A 24,037-nucleotide genomic window follows, 5' to 3' on the forward strand; every position below is an offset into this window, starting at 1 on the left:
ATTTGGTATTTAACAACATATTAAGAGGGTCTAATAATGAAAAGACTACCTCATCACCTTACATAACACACTCCTAAATCAGTTAATCTGTGTAATTTTCATTAGCAGTTGGCAATAAATTAAACTAAAGGTTTCATCAAAGAAGCACTATGTGTTAGGAGAGGATTTTTGTTTTGTAGAGGAAGAGATGAAAGGATGAGGGAAATAAAGAGAGTGGATACATACAACCAACAGTCACAAGAGGGAACATATATGCACTGTTCATATTCCCAGTTGTTTCATGTGAGCGGACTGATACATACTGTACACAAAAGAAGCAGCCCAGGGGGATGACGTTGCATAAACGCTCAATTCATAAATGTCAGAAGCAGCTTAGGCAACTAGTGAGCTACTTTTGAAACCCTACTCCTTGGAGGCTGAAAAGCATGGGGAACAGAGAGGCCACATTAGAAAGCATTCTGCAGGCCAGGTTGAACTGCTTCCTAAAGCCAGGAATAAAAAAACAGCGGAGATGTCCTTTGGCATGTACCCAGCTTGGGGTAAGTAAAATCTGTCCATCCACTGTGCTGAATGAATGTGGGAGTGCTGGCCTGAGGGATGGATGGTGGTGTTGGAGCAGAGGAAATGGGTCAAAGCAAGGTGAGGAGGCTGGGAGAAATGAATTATCCCTGAGTACGGCTTTGCTTTCCAGAGTGACATAATAGGAAAACAGAAGACTATAAACTATAATAGAGTGAAAGGGAGAATCTGCTTTTTTTTTGCTCCTGACAAACATCTTACAACTTGATGTACTTTGGCCCACAGCAAGGAGACTAAACTGTCGCACACAAACACGCATTCTGTGTTTCTATCAAGCATAATCTAGGTACTCCACGTGTAACAAATGCCTGACATGCTTTTCTTGAGCGTAAGAGATCAGCAGATATCGATCAGAAGGTGACTTCAAAAAGGACAGGCTAACTAAAATGTTATCATGTTATATTTGAACTGGAAAACTACAAAATGTATAACAATTTAAATCAGCACAAAACATAGATAGCAACTTTCAATTAAAAAAAAAAAAAAGTAATGCCATAATTCCTTTGTCTTGAGGCTGAACTGGCTCATACACCAATGATTTTCAGTATGTGCACTCACTGTGTGAGAATAATGAATTCAATGTGCATTTACACTTTTATTAATTATTAATTAACACTGTGACTAAAGCTACTTTTCCACCTGACACCCATGGGCTTGATTTATAGTTAATGGGACTCATTTGCTCTTGACTGTTTTATATGAAATAAAAACAATATTTAGACATGTATTTAGGCCTGTCACGATAACAAATTTTGCTGGACGATAAATTGTCCCAGAAATGATTGCGATAAACGATAATATTGTCGTTCTGAGAGCATTTTCATTTAATATAATGATAATGGCATAATAATGCAGGTACACCTTTTCAAAGCTCAATACACTTTTATTTCTAAAGAATATTTAACACTGGAACTGGAAGACATTTTAAATATCCAAAAAACAATAAATAAAATGGAAATTTTTTCCGACCGCGATAATTTCCATTTAAAAATGATCGAGCTCATTTTTATTTATCATGCGATTTATTGATTTATTGCATATTGCGACAGGCCTCCATTTATTGTCTTAGTAGTGACATCTGAGCTCAGGAAAGTGGATTGAGATTGAGAAGCTCCACTGCATACACGGGGAAAAATGATACGCAGTCCTGCGACAAGGTTCATGCTATTCTGATGATTGACAGTTTGCAGCAGTGATGTGCAAAGAGAATGCATTCAACACTGTTGTCAAACCTCAAGGATACACACAATGCATTTTGCTGAGAAACACAGAATGTAAAAAAAAAAAAACTGTCTGAATGATTTGGAAGCCTAACTCCTCTCCTAAAAATACTGGCTGGTAAAATGAAATGTATTATTATGAATGTTGTGATGTATTAGTTAAAAGGCAAGAAGACAAAATGTTTCTTCCTGTTTGAACTGAAGTGAGGTTAACCTTTAAACAACCTACTGCACACACTTGTTGCTGCAGCAGCTCCTTAGTAATCTATACCTTGTGGAGACTGGAGATGGTGTGGGAAAATACCAAGCTCAGATATATGATATAACGTAATGAAATCCCAGAAGGGAGATTATTCTAAACTATAAATGAGTGCAAATGCATTTCGATGATCTCTGCACCATCTGCTATTAAGTTCACCAAATAAAATGTACAATATTTTTATATCAGTGTATTTGCTGCTCATTAATAGGGTTTGAGTGATGTGCGGACAATACTGAGCAATACTGATATATTTTGAATTAAGACTGCTGATATTTTTACCATTACTAAAATCTTTAAGTGACAAATAAAAGCGGGGAGTGTCATGGTGTATATAATCGTAGGCCAAAATAAATTTAGAAGCTGTTTATGGAAAAAATAACAAAGCAAATAAAATACCTTGACAAAGGTATTTTTTTATTAAAGTTTTTCATCACATTGATACAAACTAATATTGCCATAAAGCAGTCTTTTTATTGATTTACAACACTGCCAACAATGGGCTAATGGACCCAAAGATCTTAAAGAGGTAGCTAAGATGCTATCAACTGTATGGCAACATATGTATTATCTCACAGTGTATACTGCCATATCCTCCAACTCTAAATTACATCATTATAATACCAGAATAACAACGATTTAGTCTTTTAAGATTTTTTTAAATCCTTTGACGCAGCTTTTAAACCCTCTTTTCAATGAAGCAAAAATAGTAATGTGCATGCACACCAATGGTACATGAAAAAAAGGCTCATTCAAAGACTAATATCTACCGGTAATTGCAGTATTGGCAAAGCTTAAATAATAAGCCTCCAACACCATAGCAATAACAAGTGCCACTTCCCCCCCCTCTGTGCTCTGCTTGTGTCTCTAGGGCTGTAAACTAAACTTCACACTACCAGCAGCAGGATGCCTGGGTCCACCTGGCACTGCCGAATGCCAACTGCTGATTGGCTGCAATACCAGCGTGAGAGAGAGAGAAAGCAGAACAGTCTGTTCTGACCTGTCTCTCTATTTGGCACACCATCATAAGCAATCTCTCTCACTATCTATGAGTTACCTCTTCTGCTACTGTCGAGTTTCTCCTATGTGAGCAGAAGTGACACTTTTTGCTCACACGCTTGTTTGTGTGTGTGTGTGTGTGTGTACAGATATTTTCAAGTGGGGTTGTATGAGGTACTTATTTCTCTCTCTCTTCAAAGCCACCAGACTCCTTTGAGAAAAACAGTAATATTTTACCATGCAGAACACTCAGTAAGTAGGTTTGTGTTATTGTGTGACTTTGTTGAATCCAAGCTAACCCTAACCAAAGTCACACAATCACACAAACGACATAACCAATCGAGGCAGCGAATATAGCGTAAATATATATATAAAATATAGCGTACACTTAAACCAATGTTGATTTTTTTTAGGTGGCTAAAACACATTTTGCTGCAGTACATTGTTTAGCTTTTGTGTCGGTACTTCTGCCTGCTTCTCTAAACTGGAAGCATATCGACCAGCATCTACTATAAGTAATACACTCATTAGGGATAAGTACCTCATATAACCCCACTTCAAAATACCCAAACTGTCCCTTTAAGGATTATGCTTAATATCAATCAATATGTGATTATTTTGTTTTATGTAATGCATGACAGTATACCGCAGTTCATTGCAATGAATGTTGATTTCATACCATTTTAGTGTAATTAAGTATATTCGCCATATCATAAAATATGTTGAAACCGGAAAAACAATATTAAAATTAATATTGTGATATTGACCAACAAGATCCCTAAAACCTTTAGTCAACAGTGTGTGTGTGTGTGTGTGTGTGTGTGTGTGTGTGAGACTTTATGTATCATAACTTATTATTATGATGGTGGCAAACCTGATTTTCTTTCGATCATTAGCTTTAATACTACAGAGCAAATGTAGAGGAGCAGTTAGAAAACAGAAAGCAACCTTTAACCTTACAGCTGTCAGTGCTGGTGTGTGCTGTAAGCCAGCTGTGCAGAAACATGTGCATAATCACAGATAACCACACGCACCCTAATGTAAGCTCATGCTAACACTACACAACATTTAATTTGCCATGCATGAAGTGGTCTGCAGGGAGGGAGAAGTAGAGGGCAGATGATGAGCAACAGAAAAAGGAGAAGGATGGGACAAGAGGAGCAGGTGGACAGTGACAACAAAACAGAAAGCGTGCCAAGCTGCCAGGCCAGCACTAAAGTGTATTCTAATGTGATTTCTCATTACATAACAGAAGCTGGCACACAGCAGCTCTGCTCCACGCTGTAGCTTGGGAACATACCGCACACGCACGCATACACGCACGCATACACGCACGCACGCACACACACACACACACGCTCTGGTGATCACAAACGTCATCCCTCATTTATGTAGTGTATATTTTATTTTGTTTATTTTTTACTTTTAATTACAGATAGCATTCTAGTGTGGGAGGACTTAACTCAGCATAAAATCTACAGTGAAATCTGCCTCACCTTGCTTTTTGGCTGCTTGTCCACCTGGCTTACTAGGGGAATTTTAATATCCTGCATTTATCACATTTATTTTAAAGAGACTTTACCATGACAATAATTAAACACAGGGAACCTGTGGAGATATTTGAACTGGAAGACTGCAAAACGTATAACAGTTTAAATCAGCACAAAACATAGATAGCAACTTTCAATTTAAAAAAAGTATTGCCATAATTCCTTTGTCTTGAGGCTGAACTGGCTCATACACCAATGATTTTCAGTATGTGCACTCAGTATATATGTGTTTATATGTGGCTGTGTCCATAATAGCCAGAGGCAACATACAGATGCTAGATAGGTCCATTGCATAAAGAAAGCCCTGTCAGAATGGGTTATTTATTTTATTTCCATAAGACCTACACTGAGATACATAAGAGCAGTATAGTATAGCAGCTGTAGTGTATGAGGGAGATTAAACGGTTGTTATATAACCAGTGACTTGCCAGTACAGGCCCACTGATCCTGGCACATCAGAGTACAGCGACTTAAAAGAGCGGCTTACCTCCGCAAATGACAATTTCTGTATTATTAAAAAAAACTGCTATTTGGAAGGCTAAATTGTACATGCATCGTTTTTGTTGTTAAAAAACAACAACAACTCACAAAGCATTTTTACTAGCGTCTTAGTCGTACAGCTCTGTCAACAAAGAAATAATCCGATATTTATGAATTTGCCTGATTTTTGAATGGAATTTGGTGTGACGTTCTCTTCGAAGCAGAGGTAACGGGACGTAGGTACTATCTCTTACCTTGGCTTGGTTTATGAGAAGCCCTACGAAAGTTGACACCAGCATTGAGCCAGACATGCTGCCTTTTCTTCGCATCTCTTGCTTCAGAAACGGGAAAGGAGCGGCCGGCGGCTCCTCAGGTACGGTCACCGTGTATGACTGTCGCATGCTCGGCATGCTGGCGGAGGAACGAAGCCGAAGACCGGTGCGAGTAATTCAGACGACAGCGAAGGTTTTCTGAGCCCTCCTGCTCTTTGGTTGTGTTGAGCCGTTTTCTGTTGCAGGAAGGCAAATTAGACGTTTCACTCCGTTTCTGATAGGCTCTCTGCCTGTTGTCATTTATTCATTCATATAACGGCACCAACCTCACACATAACGCCGAAAAAATGCGACCTGTGGCTTTCCCTTTTAATTATTCTACTTACAGTATGTTATAATAACCCTATAAAGAGCGATTAAGCTCGGGTAAAAAAGACTTAATAATGACAAAAGAGCCACTGACTGCTGTGTCGGTCTATACAGTACGCAACTCTAGAGTGGGTCTGTAAAGGGCCATAAATACATATTGTGTTCCGATTCCGTTTTAAAGGACTGGAGGTCCGCCCCTTTTGGCTCGGGTAAAAGTCAGCCTACAACAAACGTCATCGACCGCCTCCAGCCGTGCTGTCTACGTCACGGTCCATCCTTCACGCTGCTGTAACAACTTGAAGGACTATGCTGTGGTCCAAGGAGACTACTCATCTCTATAAGGATCATGACAGAAAACTAACCTCTGTCGTCCTAGCAATTGCTTATATGCCACAATATAATTTATCAATGTAGCAGCATGATAATAGCTACACTACTGTATACATGGGACAATATCTGGCTATGGTTTACTACAATCTGATCCAGTGGTTCTAAAATTAGAATTAGATCCTTAAAGGGGTCTTTAATGAGGTTCACCAGATGATTCACCAGCGACACAAAGAATAGGGGTTTAGCATAATATGTCACAATATTAATCAGCATTACAAGTATAGGCAGTTTGTCAACCAAAATGAAGAGATTTACACAAAAATCAACAGTAAATATATCCTCCATGTACGGTATCCGGGAAACATCACATTGTGTTCAAAATCACACAAAAACTGGGAGGTCGTCGGTTCAATCCCCACACCGACAGGATAAATCTGGGTGGGGAAAGTGAAAGAGCAGCACTAGCCCCTCACTCATTACCACAACTGAGGTGCCCTTGAGCAAGGCCCTTAACAAGAATATATTGTTGTTACCTTTTCACAAGTGACAAGAAAGGTCTTTACTTGTAATGCTAAGTAAAGCTCACATCAATTTCATACTGTGCAACAGTTGACACATAATCATATTAAAAGTGAACAATCATAAATTTCAATCGGAATTTTTAGGTAGAGTTTTACTGGCTGAAAACAGCTGGCTGCTGCTGCTGATGAGAGCGGTGAAACTGAACCAAAAATATTAAAGGATATATAAATATTTATTATATGTATATATATATATATATTTATATTTATATATTTATATAAATATAAAAGGAATGTGCTGAAAGACACCAAAATGCTCCGTAAAGCTGGGGGGAACTTATGAGTCGTGTGATAATTGTTTGTCATTTGATCCATTGTTAATATAAAATACTATAATAATATTAATAATAATATAATATACTAATACTGTATAGAGCAGCTTTAAGGCCAAGTATCCAATAACGTTCCAATGGTTTAGGTACTCAGTAATAAGTAATAAGAAATATGGAACAATGAAAAGAGACTTGAAAGAATGCTAGCACACTATTAAAAAACGGGTTTTACTCTTAGCTCTTTAGCAAGAATACAGCTTGTTGATTTCTAGAGCGCCCTAAAGTTAAAATTTGGAAAACATACAGGTGTTGCATCAGGCTTTTTTAATTCCATGACTATGGTCAAATGAAACACAAATGTGCTCTTGCATCTGTTTTTAGTAAATGAGACTTATATTTTGACGTTCCACATGACAAGCACCTGATGACTGTTAAAGGTCTTGATGAGAAATGGTCTAACTTAACACTGGGTGTTTTAGCTATTTTTCAGGGAAGTTTCCTTACTGATGGAGCTGATTATTGAGAAAGACAACAGAATGTTCTGTGCCTCACCTCCCACTCACAGGCAGTCTGGTTCAGGGTCATCAAAATACCAAACAGGGGAAACTATAAAAAAAAAAAAAAAAGTGTTTCAAAAAGTGTTTCAGCCCTGCTATCTTTTCATGAAAGTCAACCCTTTGCTACCTTAAATTATCAGATACTGACCATGTCAATGCAACATGCAGTTCTGTACTCAGAGAAAGGATCGAAATGCACAGTGGGTTTACAGTGTGGGCAATTTTTTACAGTGTAAAGTGAAAGAAGTGCAACATGTCCCCAGCAGCAATCTCACGAACCAGGCTCCAAGCGTGTGTACACAACAGATAGCCATGGAGCACATTCCATCACCAGACTGTGTGTGTGTGTGTGTGTGTGTGTGTGTGTATGTGTGTGTGTGTGTGTGTGTGTGAGAGAGAGTGCGTGCGTGCATGCATGTGTGAATGTCTAAATTCTCAGAGGTGAAAAACTACTATGTGTGAGACAGGGGCAAAGGGTCAATGTTTGTATTGTGATATCTGATGCAAAGAGCTAGTCAAGAGCAGTCTGGTATAAAAATGGGACAAAAGCAGTCTCTGAACAATGTTATCTAGGAGAAGTCAGAGTACAATTACCTAGGGATAGCTGCTCTATTCCCATAGGCGTCGATTTCGGTGGGGATGGTGGGTACGCGTACCTACCAGATTTCGTCATGAGTCAATTGTACCCACCACTTTTTTTGAAAACCTCGAGCTCAATTAAGTTAAAAAAAAAAAAAGTCCATAACACATATAATTCTTGAGCGACAGATGCCAAAAAAATCCACAACAGTCTCTATCCCCACACGACAGGCAAAGACACAGCTGCTCTGCAGCTGCGCTGGCTGCACGCTTCTCTGTTCACAACACTGCCTGTCGGGACATTCTGCTTAACGTGAAAAAAAGCTTAACGTGGTTTAATGTACCTAAACAACGATCAATGATCACCAAATTTCTCATGGCCATATCTTGTAATGAACACTTACGCCTGTCAAAAGAACTAAACTGAAATCCAACGATTATATAAGTTCTCTCACATTAGCGTTGTCTTCTTCATTGGCGCCTATGGCGAGGAAAAAGCTTGTACCTATAAACAATGATCAATGATTACCAAATTTCTCTCTCATATTGCTCCTCATAACCACTGAAAACTGTCAAAAAATCAAACCAGAAATGTGGTGATGATTGGTCGTTGTTTAGGTACAATAAACCACGTTAAGCTTTTTCACGTTATGACTTATAAACCCCATGAGAACCGTGGGGAGTCAAATAACGTCCATAATAATTGGACTTTGGGTTCGATTTTTTGACAGATTTCCGTGGTTATGAGGAGCAATATGAGAGAGAAATTTGGTAATCATTGATCATTGTTTACGTACATTAAACCACGTTTTTATTCATTAGTAAGCTACAGGACAGCGTCTTTGAAAACATGACCTGCACGAAAGAGAAAAAAAAATGAATGTGTCATTGTACCCAGCACTTCTGGAAATGTACTTCCGAATGCGTCTCTGTCCCCAGCACATTTCAAACCAAACTGACGCCCATGTCTATTCCCTAAGCTAAACTAGGCACATCAGAGCGACTCTCTTCAGAAAAGGCAGTCGGACTGATCAGTTGGATCTCGAGGTCCAAAAAAATGCCTCAAAACATACTGAGGCGACGGCGACTTAAGCGTACGCTTTGTGCGTGCGTGAAACGTAATACGTCTCCATAGCAGCAGGCGGCGCTTCTCTGTATTGTTTCCCAGAAAATGAAAACCGGCAGCTGATGGGACGAACGCGTCATGTGGGTCTTTTTTCTCCGGAAATTCACAGCCAGACTGTCATGGCGGCTTGTTCAGAATACGATCTCATATTGTACTAAAATAGTTCACGGAAACGTGTCTCTGAAAACATTTTAAGCGAGAAATAGGCCGTGCAGTTGCTGAATCTGTCTTCATTTCAGATCGACAAAGGTCAGTTTAAAAGATTTTCGTCAGATTTTGAGAGGCTCATCCGCTCGCCATTTCTGGGTGAGTCCCGACTGCCCTGTCTCCGACTGAACATGTCGGGTCGGCCAAAATAAAGGCCGACAGCTCCTCCGACGGACGACGGCATGGAACACACCGAATAGACTCGTGTCACTGACCTCGCCAGACTGTCCGACGGCCGATAATCGGGTTGGTGTGTCAGCGCCCTTAGTCTACAATCCTACACTACAACGTGCATATCTTCCTTTAACTTGCTAACACTGATGTGAAATGCTGACATTACATCATTTGTATGTGGGAGAGTTCAGGAGATTATGCGGGAGAGTTCCAGAACTGAATGAAGCCTTCTGTGTCACTGTTCCAGAACAGAATGAAGTCTTCTGTACAGTAACTGTAGAACTGGATATCAGATAAGTCCCAATGAAGGGGCTGCAGCCTTCGGATGTTTGAACTTGGCTACACGTGCTGCTCTGCTTATAATTAAGAAGTGTGGGTCTAGATCAAAGATCAAAGTCTGACACTGTGGGCCCCCCCATTAGACAGAATTGAGACAACACTGCCACCCCCTAACTAACTTCCTGTTATTTTTAGAGCACTGGCACCTGTACCGTTCATCTCACAGTATCTTTGCCCCACGTCTCTTGGGCTTCACATGTAGTAATGCAACCACTGTATCAGACTGTGGTGGTGAAAGGAAAGCTGACCAACAAGTAAAGCTCTTTAAAGTTATAAGCTTTTGGTAGTGACCCAAAGTGAAGCTTTTGGCTAGACTCATTGAGCCTCATCACCAATATCTTCCTACGTTTTTTCTTAAATTTGTTCTTAAGAAAGTTCCTAAGCTTGATTGATTCATGACGTGATTAAAACAACAGAATTGTTCGCAGGTCTGTTCTTAGAATGATGAATCCCAATGTCTTTGTAATTTGAAAGCTTGTGCGCGTTGCTCCTATTTAGCATAGGTAAACGCCCCGTTAATGCCCATAAAAGGGCATGAGATGGCAGGGCCTTGTGCACACTTAGAGAAATGTCGAAAAAGACGTGGAAAAGAAAGAAAAACTTTAATAATTCTGAAGTGGAGGTACTGCTGCAAGAAGTTAGAGAAAAACGAGACATCATATTTAGGATTTTGGAATGCAATTACCATAGACCGTTAACAGTCTATGGCATTTACTCATACAGTGAACGCTGTATCCGGAGAAGGGCGCAGAACTGATGAAGTATATAGGCCTAGCACAATTCATACACAATGCAATTCAAAGTCCTTTACGAATGAGAAGGAGTGTAAGTGTAGTGTGTAACAAACATATAATTATGTGTAAAATAATGAAAATAATTAGTTACAAAATTATAAAGAAATATTAATATTTTAAATTAGAACTGATGAAAACGGTATAACTACTTATTTTGGGCAAACATGTCCGCTCTCAATTGTGCGTAAGAGTGCTCTTGAGTGTGCGTATTCTGTTCTTACCTAAGAACAAATCCCAAATAAGAAAACACTGGTGAATGCCAGAATTTTCGTGAAAACTGCGTAAGTGGGGTTTAAGAACAAATGTGTTCTTAAGAACGATTGGTGAATGAGGCCCATCGTGCTGAGAGAAACTCAGAGTCTAGCCACTGTATCAGAGAAATTACTTTTGATTTGGACAGCTGATTATAAGGGTCCACCAATCACAAAAGACCAGAGAGTAAATTTTGTTTTCCTAGCTGGCATAGAAGTGTTTAGGGACCTCCAGAAAAACAGAGGGAAGTCAAAAAGGACATCTGAGCTGCTGCACACCCTGATGCCACCATGACCCTGACCTGGATAAGCAGCTAGAAAATGGATGAATATAATTAACTTCAAAGGCACTATTGCTCTGTTTTTGAAGACTTTTGTAATACTGATAGTATAGACTATAAAGAATATTAGGATGCTTTGTTTTGATTTGAGGTCAAAATTCCAATATTGATACTGGTGCATCCATTGAATATTAGATACAGTATTCTATCTATTGACTGCTAACAGCTTTGGTGTAATGTTAAAAATGGCTGTCCTGATAGACATGCCAAACACTGATCCACAAACCTTATCAAGCAAACTCATAATGACAGCTTAGAAAACTGAGCTACTAAACAACTGGCCCTTATTTCCCAAAAAACAAGCTCCACGTCTCAGATTTTTCTTCTTTTTTTTTTTATCAAACCATAAACTGTCTGACCAAGGTGGCAAACCGACAGTGGGACAGTCTGAAAATATTTAGAAGAGAAGTCTAAAAATATTGTTGACTCAACAGTAAGTCTAGACACTAAGCCTGAGCAGAATAACTTGGGGGGAAAAAAATCAGCTTTGACTCAGTCAAAGTGCCACCTTGACCTTACTGTGACTGTCCTGAGCCAAGGAGCAAAAGTGTGAATGGAAGGTTGACATTTATTTGGAGGTAGAACTGAATGTGAATAAACCTGTAATGTTTCCAATAATACGTCAATGCACATATACACACATGTACCCTAGCATTGCTAGGGGGCGCAACTACATCACGGCAGGTGCAACGCTCAGGACCCAAGCAGTGTCGAGTGGGAAGTTGTTTGGATGAGCGGTTCTGGAGAAAGCAGCAATACCGGAGGCAAGTAATCGGCCAGTTCCAAACAGGCACGTTTTGAACGGACACTGTACTAGTACTAATAACTTTAAGTGTCAGCTAGCCAACTCACAAGCTAACCCACCAGTTATGTGAAAGGCATTTGCATTGTTATCTGCCTTTATAAAGTGTCTTGTCAGAGTCTATCACCTGTGAGCTACACCAGTCGAAACCTGCTAATACAAGACAGCTACCAGAAGTTACTTCATTTAGTTATTCAAAAAGGTCTGATGGATTCAAAGAAATGCATGAGATGCTTGAAAGGAGCACAAGAGAATCAGGTGATGAATAAGACTGCATACAAGGTTACAATGTTCACACTGTAAATCTAAAACGTATACCTAGTAAAGCCATAGAAATGTGTTTTTCCCTGTACGTGTCTGATTTGAAAATCATGCATGAGAAACAAGGAAAACAAGAACTATAGTCATGTTTACCAGCTTGCCTTAATCATAGACATGGCACAATATGAACAGGACCATGAGGCACCAGCAGCTGCTATTTTTGTGTTGTTTTTGTGTTCTAAGCTTCTGAGAAATTATCATAACTGGATTTATTTTGTTTTACCAAATCTATTTCAGGAGAGCATAAGCAACAACAAGTTTGTTCTGTAGTCATTATACACCAAACAGTGTAGAGTTTGGGTTGAGCTATATCATTTTTTCAACTGTACGTAGTAGAAACTCTGCTTATGGAAAGCAGTGACGTCACATTATTCCTAATATAGTGCCGCACACTTTCAACCTGAGCAGACTTCTAATCAGCGAGAATCAGAATAAGTTTAGAGTTTGGCTTTTGTTGAAATTATGTAAGAAAATTGCTGAATTTCTTGGTACATTTTGAGTGGCTAGTCTTTGATGTGGTTATTTAGGGCTGCAACTAACAATTATTTTCAATCAATTCAGATTAACTAATTAGTTGTTTTGTCTATATAATGTAAGAAAATAATGAAAATGCACATTACATTTTCTCAGAGCCAAAGGTGACATCTTTAAATGTTTAATTTGTCCCACTAACAGTCCAAAACCCAAGGATATTCAATTTACATTGATCGTAGTACTAATAAGGCATTCTGATTACGAGTATATTCAAAGTTAATCTGATTAACAAATAGTAAACAATAAGAGTGTAATATAATGAACATGATGTACATTTATGCCCATTAATAGTATAGTAAATGTTTGATCCTAACTTTAAAACGTTATATTTCAAGAGAGTTTATTTATGCTTATAACTACCTGAAATGCACTGAAAAGCACTTTAAAGGAAGATTTACACCAACATTTTTCCTAATTCTCTTTTTCACTCTCCATCCTTCCTACCATCTACTCTTCCCCACCCTCCTCCCATTATTTAAGCGGTTATCGGGACTAATCCTGAGAGGAAGTGGGTCAGTTGTGCTTTCTGAACTGCATAGAGGAAGCTCGGGTCATTAATACTGAGTTTAGAGATGAGGCTAGTGGCCTCTAGAATCAGCCCATCATAGCTAAGCAGCTCCTTCTGAGAGGTGTAAACTAGCTAATTGCTGGGAAAGAAGGGGTCCGGTATCCATGCTCATTTGTCACATAGCCATGAATCTACTTACGTACACCGAAAATAATGTTCTCCGGATAGCATATGATTATTATGTTACAAAAAATAAGAGTTCTTGTACCTGCCATTTACTGAATAGCTCAAACAGTCGACCAAGGAACATGTTAGAGGCTTGAGAGTATAACACGTCTGGTATATCATTGTAAACCAAGACTTCAAGTGCATTGAAATTAATTTGAACAATAGTGCCCCCATTTGGTAAAAGCCAGTACTCTCAGAAGCCGCACAGCATTGTGGGGCTTCACCATGTCAAAGAATTGAAACCAGTGTGCCTCTGTGGTGACGACTGCAGCTATACTCAGCCCCTAGATATTGATCACCCAAGGAGCAGTGTAAACCCAATAAAAGCAAGCCAAGCCAGTATGTGCAAGAACAGAGGGACATTTTCTTACCATGGAGTCCCTGGTGGGGGAGTCAGACAGCCTGTTACTGCTCGGCTCCCATGAGGAAGAGCTGAATGCTCTGCTGCTGCTGCTGCCACTGCTGCTGAAGGCCTCCTGGGTGGAGCTCTGCGACAGGGCCTCCTGAGTAGAGCTCCGTGACAGGCCGGAGTAGCTCGGGCGGGAGCTAGTGCCATACGAGTTGGCCACATCGCTGGCCCGACTGCGGTAGCTGCGAAGGGCACTGGTGGAAGAAGATGAGGTGGAGGAAGAGGAGGAGGCATCATTGAGGCCCAGAGAGGCCAGGTCCCTGCTCAAGTCACTCTGGGATACAGATTTTCGTCGGTTGAGCAAGATACTGGAGGCCACCGGTGAAGAGGAGAGGTAGCTGGAGTGGGCCGAGGAAGAAGAGTAGGAACTGTAGCCGGTATAGGTCGATCCCCCACTCAGCCCCAACCCTCCATAGCTCTTGACAGGGGTTCTGCTGAGGCTCTCGCTCCGGCGGCTGCTGATGCTGCTTCCGAGGATGTCAGTGCGTGGGATGGTTCGACCCCGGTCGCGATCGGGGTCTGAGGCGGTGCTGTAGTTGCGGCTGCGAGCGGCAGAACTGCTCAGATAACTGGAGGAGGAGTAACCTGAAGAAGAGGTGGAGGTGGGGGACTTGTAGGAGGACAGCCTGTCCCGCTCGCTGTAGGAGCTATGGCCTGGGGTCAGGGAGGAGCTGTAGGAGCTGTAGTGGCTGGTGTAGGAGGGGCCAGAGTAGCGCTTGGCGGTGGAGGAGACGCGGGACATGCTGTTGCTGGTTTCTCAGCCACAGGGAGGGAGAGCCTCTGAAATACTGCATTGACTGCAGCCACAATAAAAGAGACATGAGTATTAGTTCATCAGCAACAATCAAATCAATACTTGCACTACAGCAACATTTATCCTTGCTTGTCTAAGCATTAATCTGGTTTTAAAGACACATAATGATTCAAGAATGTGCATCACTGACTATAACACTTTCCCATTTTTGGCATTATATCATGAAAACTGTGTGACACATAACTGAATACCAAACACTGACCCACACGGATACTCCTTGTCCTGTTATTTATAGGATAATGTCAGCATTTGTTCATGCTTTAACCCATTTACTACAAAGCACATTTCCTTGACATTACTGCAACCCATTTTCAAAGCACGCTATAGTATTTTAGATGTGTCCATGTGTTTTCCTGACTTTCAGGCAGCCATTAGCTTCAGTGCACTACATTATCAAAATCAATTTACAACAACTTGCAACTTCCATGATTTAGATTATCCATCAGAGTGAACATGTGTCTCCTTTAACTGCCATTAATGTCAAAGTGTATGTGATTTCTGTATAGTGCATAATGCAGTAGTAAGTACAAATGGATCTGAAATGTCTTCAATGCATTAACCTACAAAGATAATTGAATTATTTTTTAAACTTTAAAGCCACAAATACTAGAATTTGACCAGAAAGCAGTGCACGCTCCCATATGCACTTGCTGAACCAGTTTTTGATGCAGGCTTTTTGTTAAAGAAGTGTAGTTTGTTAAAATGAGCTAATGTGGCTTCCGGCCCCAAAGAGAAGTTGATGGCCCCACTACAGAAGCATCTTGTCCCATATGGTAACTGTGCCCAAGTGTAACAATTCCATTAAACTTTCTTTATCACTTCACGTTTGTGTTTGTTTTCGGGCATTTTTTACACTTCTGTTATGTACAGTATGTTCAACGTCCTCCACAGCCACATACAGACATTATTTACTGGTTTTTACAGCCTTAGAAAGTACTCCCTGTGTCTATAAAATCAACTTTGATTGAATGCAAAATTGATGGAGTGCCCATTAAAAAATATGTATTTTAGCCATAGACTAAAATACTAATTGTTACCTTTTATTCCTCTAAACTGGAACATGTCAAATGGGAATACTGTACATTAGGGTGCCATGGCTATATGTTTATCTAGCGACACTAATAATAAATAAATATGGAATATAATCTCTCTTGACTATTTTGACATCTCAAATTGCAAATTCCCTTCTCTTGCAGCAGGGCACCAGCCCACCCCTCCTCCCTCTCTCGGTATAGTGTGTGTCTCCCACGGCTAGAATGGGAGGTAAAGCCAGGCAGCGAGCACAGTGTGTTCCTGTGCCAGCCGTGGCAGAGAGAAGCTCTTGTTCACATGCACAGCAGCCAGGGTCTGAATAAATAAAAGTATCCGGTGTTGCTGATCCGTGTTGAGTTTAGAGAGGGAGGCTCCTATTTCTTTAATCTGTCTCTCTCCTCTCTTCCCTCCCTTTCTTACTGCTCCCTATCCTCTCCAGCTTTCTCTCTTCCTCCCTGGCACCCTGCCTTTTCTTCCGATGGCACCTACTTCTCCTCTGTGTAATTTCCCCTCCTTCAGGGTCTCTATCGCTTTCTCCCTCTGCCTCCCTCTCTCTCAGTGGCCACAGGTTCATCAATAATTCAGCATATGGATCTGGAGTAAGCAGACAGGCAGCGTGCTGGAGACAGGCCAACACACACTGCTAGCCAAAACACACAGAGGCAGGCCAAGCGGCTCTGGCTATTTAGTTGAGTACTGCTAAGCCAGCCAGGCTAACAGCACCAAGAAACCGCCTTGCTTTAAGTCAGCTAGCTATAGGCAGGCTTGGTAGATGTTTGAGGTTTGTTTCTATTTGGCAGCAGTGGTGTTTGGAGGGTTATTTTGGTTCTGTAATGCAGACGGCAACAGTAAGACATGGACACTGCGTCTCTGACATCACCCATAGTTTTTGGATCTGGATTCACTTTCCATCACCACTCTTGTCAATTACTGGTGACAGAAAATTGGAACAAACAAGCGTCAGCCAAAACAACTATGATAGTTTGAGTCATGTCTTTATAAATATAGGTGATTAGTACATGAATAAACAAATAGTTAACATTGAATCCTGAATTAGTAAGCTGCCTGCATTGTAGCTCCCCTCACTGGTGAAAAAAAGCACCGACAATCAACCGTGAACTCAGCTGTGATAGATAATAGTTAAGGTTACAAACATGCTAAAAGACCACAGAATCAGCCTGTTGCAGATAGACTAGTTGCTAAGATATTAACCTTTTTAACAGCACTACATAGGCCTAGTTTTGTACTGAACTAACCAGTTTGAGCCAGCAGCATTGGCCCCCGAAAGTTGTATAAAAACAATGTATTTTTTTTTTTAGATGATTTCTTTTGGGCTTTTCTGCCCTTTAATTTGACAGGACAGCTAGGTGAGAGAGAGGGAGAAGACAACGCAGGAAATCGTCACAGGTTGGATTCAAACCCTGGACCTCTGCTTCGAGGCATAAATCTCTCAATGTATGTGCGCCTGCTCTACCCACTGACCCAACCCGACCACACGACGATGTATTTCAAAAGAAGATTTTGGTGTTTTAATCAGCAGTACAAAAGCTTGTTCACAATACCTTGAAAAACTAATTTATGTTATCGAAATGTTTTTATTTTAATTTTGTTTTATGTCAATATGTAAAATAAAATAAAGGATCATATAGCAATAGATATTATTATATATATAGAATAAAATAGCAACATCAGCACATACAACGTATACGGTATATATACTTTTAATCTGGGCTCATAATCTAAATTGAATACATTAGAGAAGACTCCAAAAAAAATCCTGTCCAGATGATTTTTTGCAGTGCACATTTTCTGGTAATTTGAGCATTTTCAAAGCTTGTACCCGACTTTGATTGCTGAAAAATGTATTCATTACTGCAAATTCCTCCGATTTACAAGGCTGCTGCTGGTAAGACCACCACATCCTTATCATCACACTGGCTCAAACATTCATTATGTGACTCCTCACACTGTGTAAACACAAGGATCAAAATCATGTGAGTCAAATTACAGCGAGAATCCTGGATGATCCATACTGCCATGAGTTGTGTTTTCTCTGACAAAACTGTCAATAAGTCCTTTGAACCCTTGACTGCACCACTTTGGCCTTGGTTGAACCTTACCCCAGCTGCCTTGTACCTTGCATGTACCTTTCTGTATTCCCACCCACGTCTTTGGCTGTGACCTCACAGCCAAAGACCCAGGGCAGCTGAGTGAAACAAGCTTGGGCTAGCCTGGTGGGCGAGCTGCTGAGAGTGAAGTGCAAACAGCAAATCACACCTGTGGTAGTAACACCACCACACAACATGGACGGACATACAGGATTGATAAGATGATAGCAAACTATGGATTTCACTTTTGAGAGGAGATGTCTCCAGGGGAAACAACATAGCACGCACAGACACAAGCATGTCACACACACACACACACACACACACACACACACACACACACACACACACACACACACACACACACACACACACACACACACACACACACACACAAACGCACTCTGGCTACCCTGCATTTTCATCCTCCCCTGAGGTTGTGTTAACCAGTAGTTACCATAGCTACTGTGGAAACAAGCTGCATTTGTTTGCTTGCTACCAACGCATAAAAGGACTTAAAAGTAGCAGCAGGCCAATTTACACTTAAAATCAAAACTACAAACTGGTGGCTGCACTTATTGCTCTGTATTCCTTTCCTTCCTTTAGAAAACCACCCAGGACATGAAAAAGCTCTGCCTAAAGAACCTCTGTGCTGCTGTCAGAGAATTATAAAACAGGATCAGATAGAATCAAATATGAGAGGTCAGAGAAAAATAAAAAGTTAAGTACAACAATGTGAAAATACCACATTCTACTACTGTGAAAAACAGCTGGTTTGTCTGCCAAGCTTCTACTAAATCTGTATTAAAACGCTGTCAACAGAAGTGGAAGAGAAGATTTTAGCAGCTGACTGCTGGCAATCTTTAGCAAAGAGCTGGAGAGATGAGGTTTCACTTACTGGGCAGGTTTCAGAAAACCAAGCTAAAAACTTTTTAGGAACCACACTGTCACTACCTGGAACTGGATTCAAGAGCAATTTAAAGACAAATAAAGACCAAAAAAACTAACAAAAGACTAGGAACTAGTTAATAACGTAACAATTCACACTGGTTTTACTTTTCAACACACTACTCTGTCCATTTACAGTGTCAATCACCAGCAGTACCAAAGCTCACCTGGATGTCATTGATGAAGTCTCTCACTTTTGATTTTAAAGCTGCACTATTCAATATTTTTATTATAAGAATGGCTAAAATGACTAATGGAATAGAATGAAATGTGTAATGTGAAAGGGGTTGTCTGTACTAGTTTAATATCGCCTGACCCTGCAGCTGCCCCCAGCTCAATTGAACATTTTGGCACCTTTTAGCTCATTGTTTTGGTTTTAAAGTCCACAATGCTCTCCTCAACCTATTGAATACTGGACTTACAGGTGGCCAGCATGTGGCAAGAACATATTACCTTTGATTTAAAAGATCTGAAACTACAAATAAGTACTGTCAAAAAAGGAGAGAAATAAGAGGTTTGGAGACTTGATGTCTACGTGTGCCTATTATAATATGTGGAAGGCATAATATGAAAATAAATGGCTACATTCAACTGCATCTCAACTATCTGTGATGAACAATGCTTGAAAATATGACTATTATGTAGAAAAGATATTTGGAAGAACTTTTTAAAGCATGAAATGTATATCTTTTTTTTTATGCTGATAGAGAGAGAAGAGCCACAGATAGATTGCAAATTCTTGTTGATTTTTATTGTGTATATTATCTTGCTGAAATGTGCTTCTGTTGAACATCCATCATTTAAATGAGTCAGTGAGTCAGATCTCTTACAGTACATATTGTCCTCCCAGGTCCCCTCCTGGCCTATTAGAGAGCAGAGACAATCTCAAACGCGGTGGGAGAGTGTGTGTGATGACGCAGGACGCCATAGCCGCCGTGCCCCGGGGTCACATTTCATGTATGTAACATCAGAGTGGATGCTCTCTGCTGATTTGGAGTGAGTGAGAGTATGTACGTCTGTGTGTGTATGTGAGTGAGTGTGTAGAGAAGTGATGTACTATAGTAAATAGTTAGCTAAATCTCAGCTGAGTCAGTGTAGTTTTGAGGCGAGTACTGAGTTCAATGTTGGGTCAGATATACCTATTTCCAACAAGATAGAAACAAGCACACAGACACATTTAGTCAAATGAAGGTGCAACAAATAGCTTAATATTTCACTACCCTGCAGCACAAATTGACCATTATACAGTATATCTGTGGTGAGTCCATAGGGATTGTTGATAAATAAAAATGGCTAAAGATCTAAAAACAATGACTATGCTGACAGAGGACCACACTTCTACAAGCACACAAAAGCTTAAAAAGGCAATGACTGATAATCAGAATGGATTGCCATTTTCTTTCACTTCACTCCACTCCAGCCTACAATGTGTAAATAAGGCAGATCAAAATCCAATCCTTTCTTTACTGTGCTCTACAGTGTAATGTATCAGCCTGCATTTACCACAGCCTACAGTGCAGAATTATGGTCATATATGCAAGTGAAAATGATTGTGTGAATGTGAAAAATGATTTGGCAGCACTGCTGCGAGTGACTCTGAGTTCTGGCAAAATACACACATTTGCTAAGCTCCAACCAAGAGCTTTTTTCACAGAAAACAGCTGCCTTCTGCAGCTGGAAACAGTTGCGAGTGAGACTGAACCAAAACAGTAATGTTGAAGGCTATGAAACCAAAACGATGAGCTAAAAGACACTCAAAGTACAACTGTAGAACTGAGGGGAACTGCAGAGTTGGGTGATAATTCTCAGTTGGTTTGTCACTAAGTGCGACCCCATTTACACATGAAAATATTGATCAGTTCAGCTTTAAGGACCATCAGTGAATTACTTTATGAGCATTGAAAGTCAATAGTCTTAGCTTTAAAAAATAATCCTTAGCGACTTTTGCCAGACTATACAATCCAGTGTTGGTACATCTGTAAAGTAATGCAGGATGACAGTAATTGTAATTACTGTATGTGAACTCACTTTGACTGATGGGTTTTTGGCCTTAAATCCATAGGACATTCTATTGTTATCATCACCACAATATACAACAAAATAACTGTAGTTTTCATAATGAATAATGTTAGAAATCAACATGGGGGCTATTATGGGGTCTCTGAGCAAAGCTTGGCTTGGCTTGTTCTTACAGGCAGCTAAATATACCCTGAAATGTGAGCGGATAAGAGACTGCTGGGGGCCACACTGACGCCTTTGCCCTCCCTTTCTGCCCGTTACAACTAAGTGCCAAGTTGTTTCGTGTTAAAACTAGGCTTGACTACTTGGCTATTCTAACAAGCCATAGTTGGACCTTGTCCAGCCTTCCCTAGCTACTGCTAAAACATCATTCAACACTTGCATTTTCTCATCAGCCAAGTCTAGTGTGTGTCAGTTCAGTGCTGTGTATAATGCAGTATTTACAGCTAGATACAAAAAAATAAAAATAAAAATAAAAGGAAATGCACTAGAAGAATGCAGTGCTGGCACACCAACACTTAAGAGTGGCAAATAAAACCGAAAAATAAAGTGGGAAAAAAACATCTGGTTGATAAAAGATTCTGTGAAAGAAGTGATTAAGTATCAATGCTTTTGATTGTCCTAGCCCCTCCAGCAGCGCATTCCAAAGCTCTGGGGTTCTGACTATAACAGCTCTGCCACCCTTTATTTTCCATCCATAAAACATACTTTATTAAAATTTATTTTTGTTTTTGTTTCATAATCAACTGCATTTTCTGCTACAAAGAAATTCTTACCTCTCATTACATATTTTTCACTATACAAACATGTTTCTACACTATGAAAACCAGGAGAGATGCAGCCAATTAGCATTTATCATTACCACCATCTGGCCATAAAAGCAGCAGTGACCTCAGAGAGCACCTAATCTGCAGGCTACAGTGATTGATGCTCGAGTCTCTGCAGCTGACTGCCATGATTCTTTATTCATTGAGCTAATCATTTGGTCAATTAGATACCCTTATTAATGAAACACTTATCAATCTCTGCCATTCCACTAAGTGATGTTGAGGGAGGCAATAGATACACAAAAGTGGCTTACAGCAACTTGTGATTAAAGCATTAATTCACAGTGGCGTCAATCACCAGCAGCACTATAGCTCACCTAGGTGTTAATGATGATGTCACTCACTTTTGAGTCTAAGAACTTTTGCTTAAAATATTTACTCTTAAAAACATTTACTTCCTCCAGTACAAAATTTTCTGGAAAACAATACTATATTTTATGGTTTCCACTGACAGGACTTAACAGAGACCGCCCTTTTTGTTTTTGTCAAAAATGACATTGTGATGTGAGTGCACTCTGGTAAGGGCTGGGAGACCTGGAACCATATATGAGTGGTTTAAATTTCAGACAAAACGTTCCATGTCTTCATAAATGATCATGTTTTAAAGGAGACCTATAGACCAATTTGGAGTGGACGTCACAATTACGTCACTGCAGTTGGGCACGCATTGTGGTGGCAGAAAAACAGCCGAAACAATGATGAATATACTGTTTGTCACAATACATCCATGGTTTTTCAGGGACGACTTTCTCATAATACATCCATGGGGATAGCTAGCTAGTTTCTTAGCTAGCTTGATTATTTCACCAAGTTTTAATGCTATGTTGGTTACAGAAAATGAGCCAAACAGCCGAATGGTGAACAGCAGCAGTGCTGGCTCCAGAGACGGATAAGCTAGCTAGCTAACTAGCCAGCCCTAATGTTAGCTTAACCATCTTCGGAGTAGCTACCTCTGCTCTCCTCCCCGTAGGTAGGGACCAGGTTGGGCGATATGTTTACATTTTTTCAACCGGCCACAGTCAGCCCAGCAACCGGCGCCGGTGTGCCAGAGGTTCACATTTTCACAAAGTGTTTGCAAGTGAGACAAAATAATGGATATCGCTGAAAACATCACCTGTTGATGCGTAATACATGTCCGTTTAAGCATTATCCACACAAATACGACACATACTGTATGAATGGAAATGAAAAATAAAACGAAACGACCCACTAGAGATCTAGCTGGGATTTGAACCTTGGATGTCATGGACAAAAAGAGTTGACAGACTAGCTTCTATGTCATCCATACCACTACACTTCACGAAATAACTTTGTGATTTCTATCTATATATTGGACTTTTAGTCTAAGTTAACACAAGTTAACATATGAGAGAAATATACGCCCATGTTAACTGGTGATATCACAATTTAACATGGGAAACTGTAAGCCTCGAAACATTAAAGTAGGTTCATCTTTGCCTCACATACCAAAACCTAACTGATGTACAACAAACAGGCATGACCCCACTTAACACTTTATCCCGTTTTGGGGGTAAAAATGAAACACGTCAGTCATGCGCAAACGTGATCATTTATCATTGTTGTGGGCCATCTCATACGAAGAATATGTAGGCATATCTCAGCACAAACAGTCTCTTTCAACCTGTGCCACGAGTCAACTGATTGTAGTTGTGTTTAATTTTATTAGACCCATAGTATGTCTGTGTCGACCCAGAATCGCGATTTTTGTCTTATGGTAGCCATAGATACACTATTGTTGACCATATGGCCATTGAATGTTTTGCGGCAAAGTGCTGATCCTCGTTTTCTCTCGGGCGACTTAGTGTTATCTTAGTCTCTGTTAAGTTAGCAAGTGAGTTGCAGCAAAAGTCTAGTGATTTGAAGTGAAGAACATATGAAGCTTATTTTCTCTGAGTTTGACTTTTATTTATCCCACACATAATTTGTTGGCCTACTTTGACGACACAAAATGGTCATTATGGTATATGATTACAAAACTTCGATGCACTGAGAGAGTTTGATAACATTCAGATATGTTACTGTTTCAGATTCCTAATATGGGTTTAATGAAATTAAACACAACTATAATCAGTTGACCTGTGGCACGGGTTGAAAGAGACTGTTTGTGCTGAGATAGGCATACACATTCTTCGTATGAGATGGCCCACAATAACAATGATAAAAGATCACGTTTGCGCAAAACGGAAT

General features: G+C 40.1%; 1 protein-coding gene across 6 annotated transcripts in view; it reads right to left on the bottom strand.

Annotated features, from left to right (window-relative positions):
- The window catches only part of usp2a (ubiquitin specific peptidase 2a), a 47,748-nt gene that overhangs the window by 16,281 nt on the left and 7,430 nt on the right, over positions 1 to 24,037 (bottom strand). For 4 of the 6 annotated variants that reach the window (XM_078246820.1, XM_078246818.1, XM_078246819.1 and 1 more), the window contains one exon: positions 14,044 to 14,878. In XM_078246820.1, the coding sequence (XP_078102946.1) occupies positions 14,044 to 14,823 (780 nt within the window). In that variant the 5' untranslated portion in view covers positions 14,824 to 14,878. Of the gene's footprint in view, positions 1 to 5,341; positions 5,890 to 14,043; positions 14,879 to 24,037 lie in introns of those variants that run through there. The other 2 variants (XM_078246824.1, XM_078246823.1) reach the window with 1 other exon arrangement.

This window comes from Sander vitreus, chromosome 3 (genome assembly GCF_031162955.1).
Source record: "Sander vitreus isolate 19-12246 chromosome 3, sanVit1, whole genome shotgun sequence".
Lineage (NCBI taxonomy): Eukaryota > Metazoa > Chordata > Actinopteri > Perciformes > Percidae > Sander > Sander vitreus.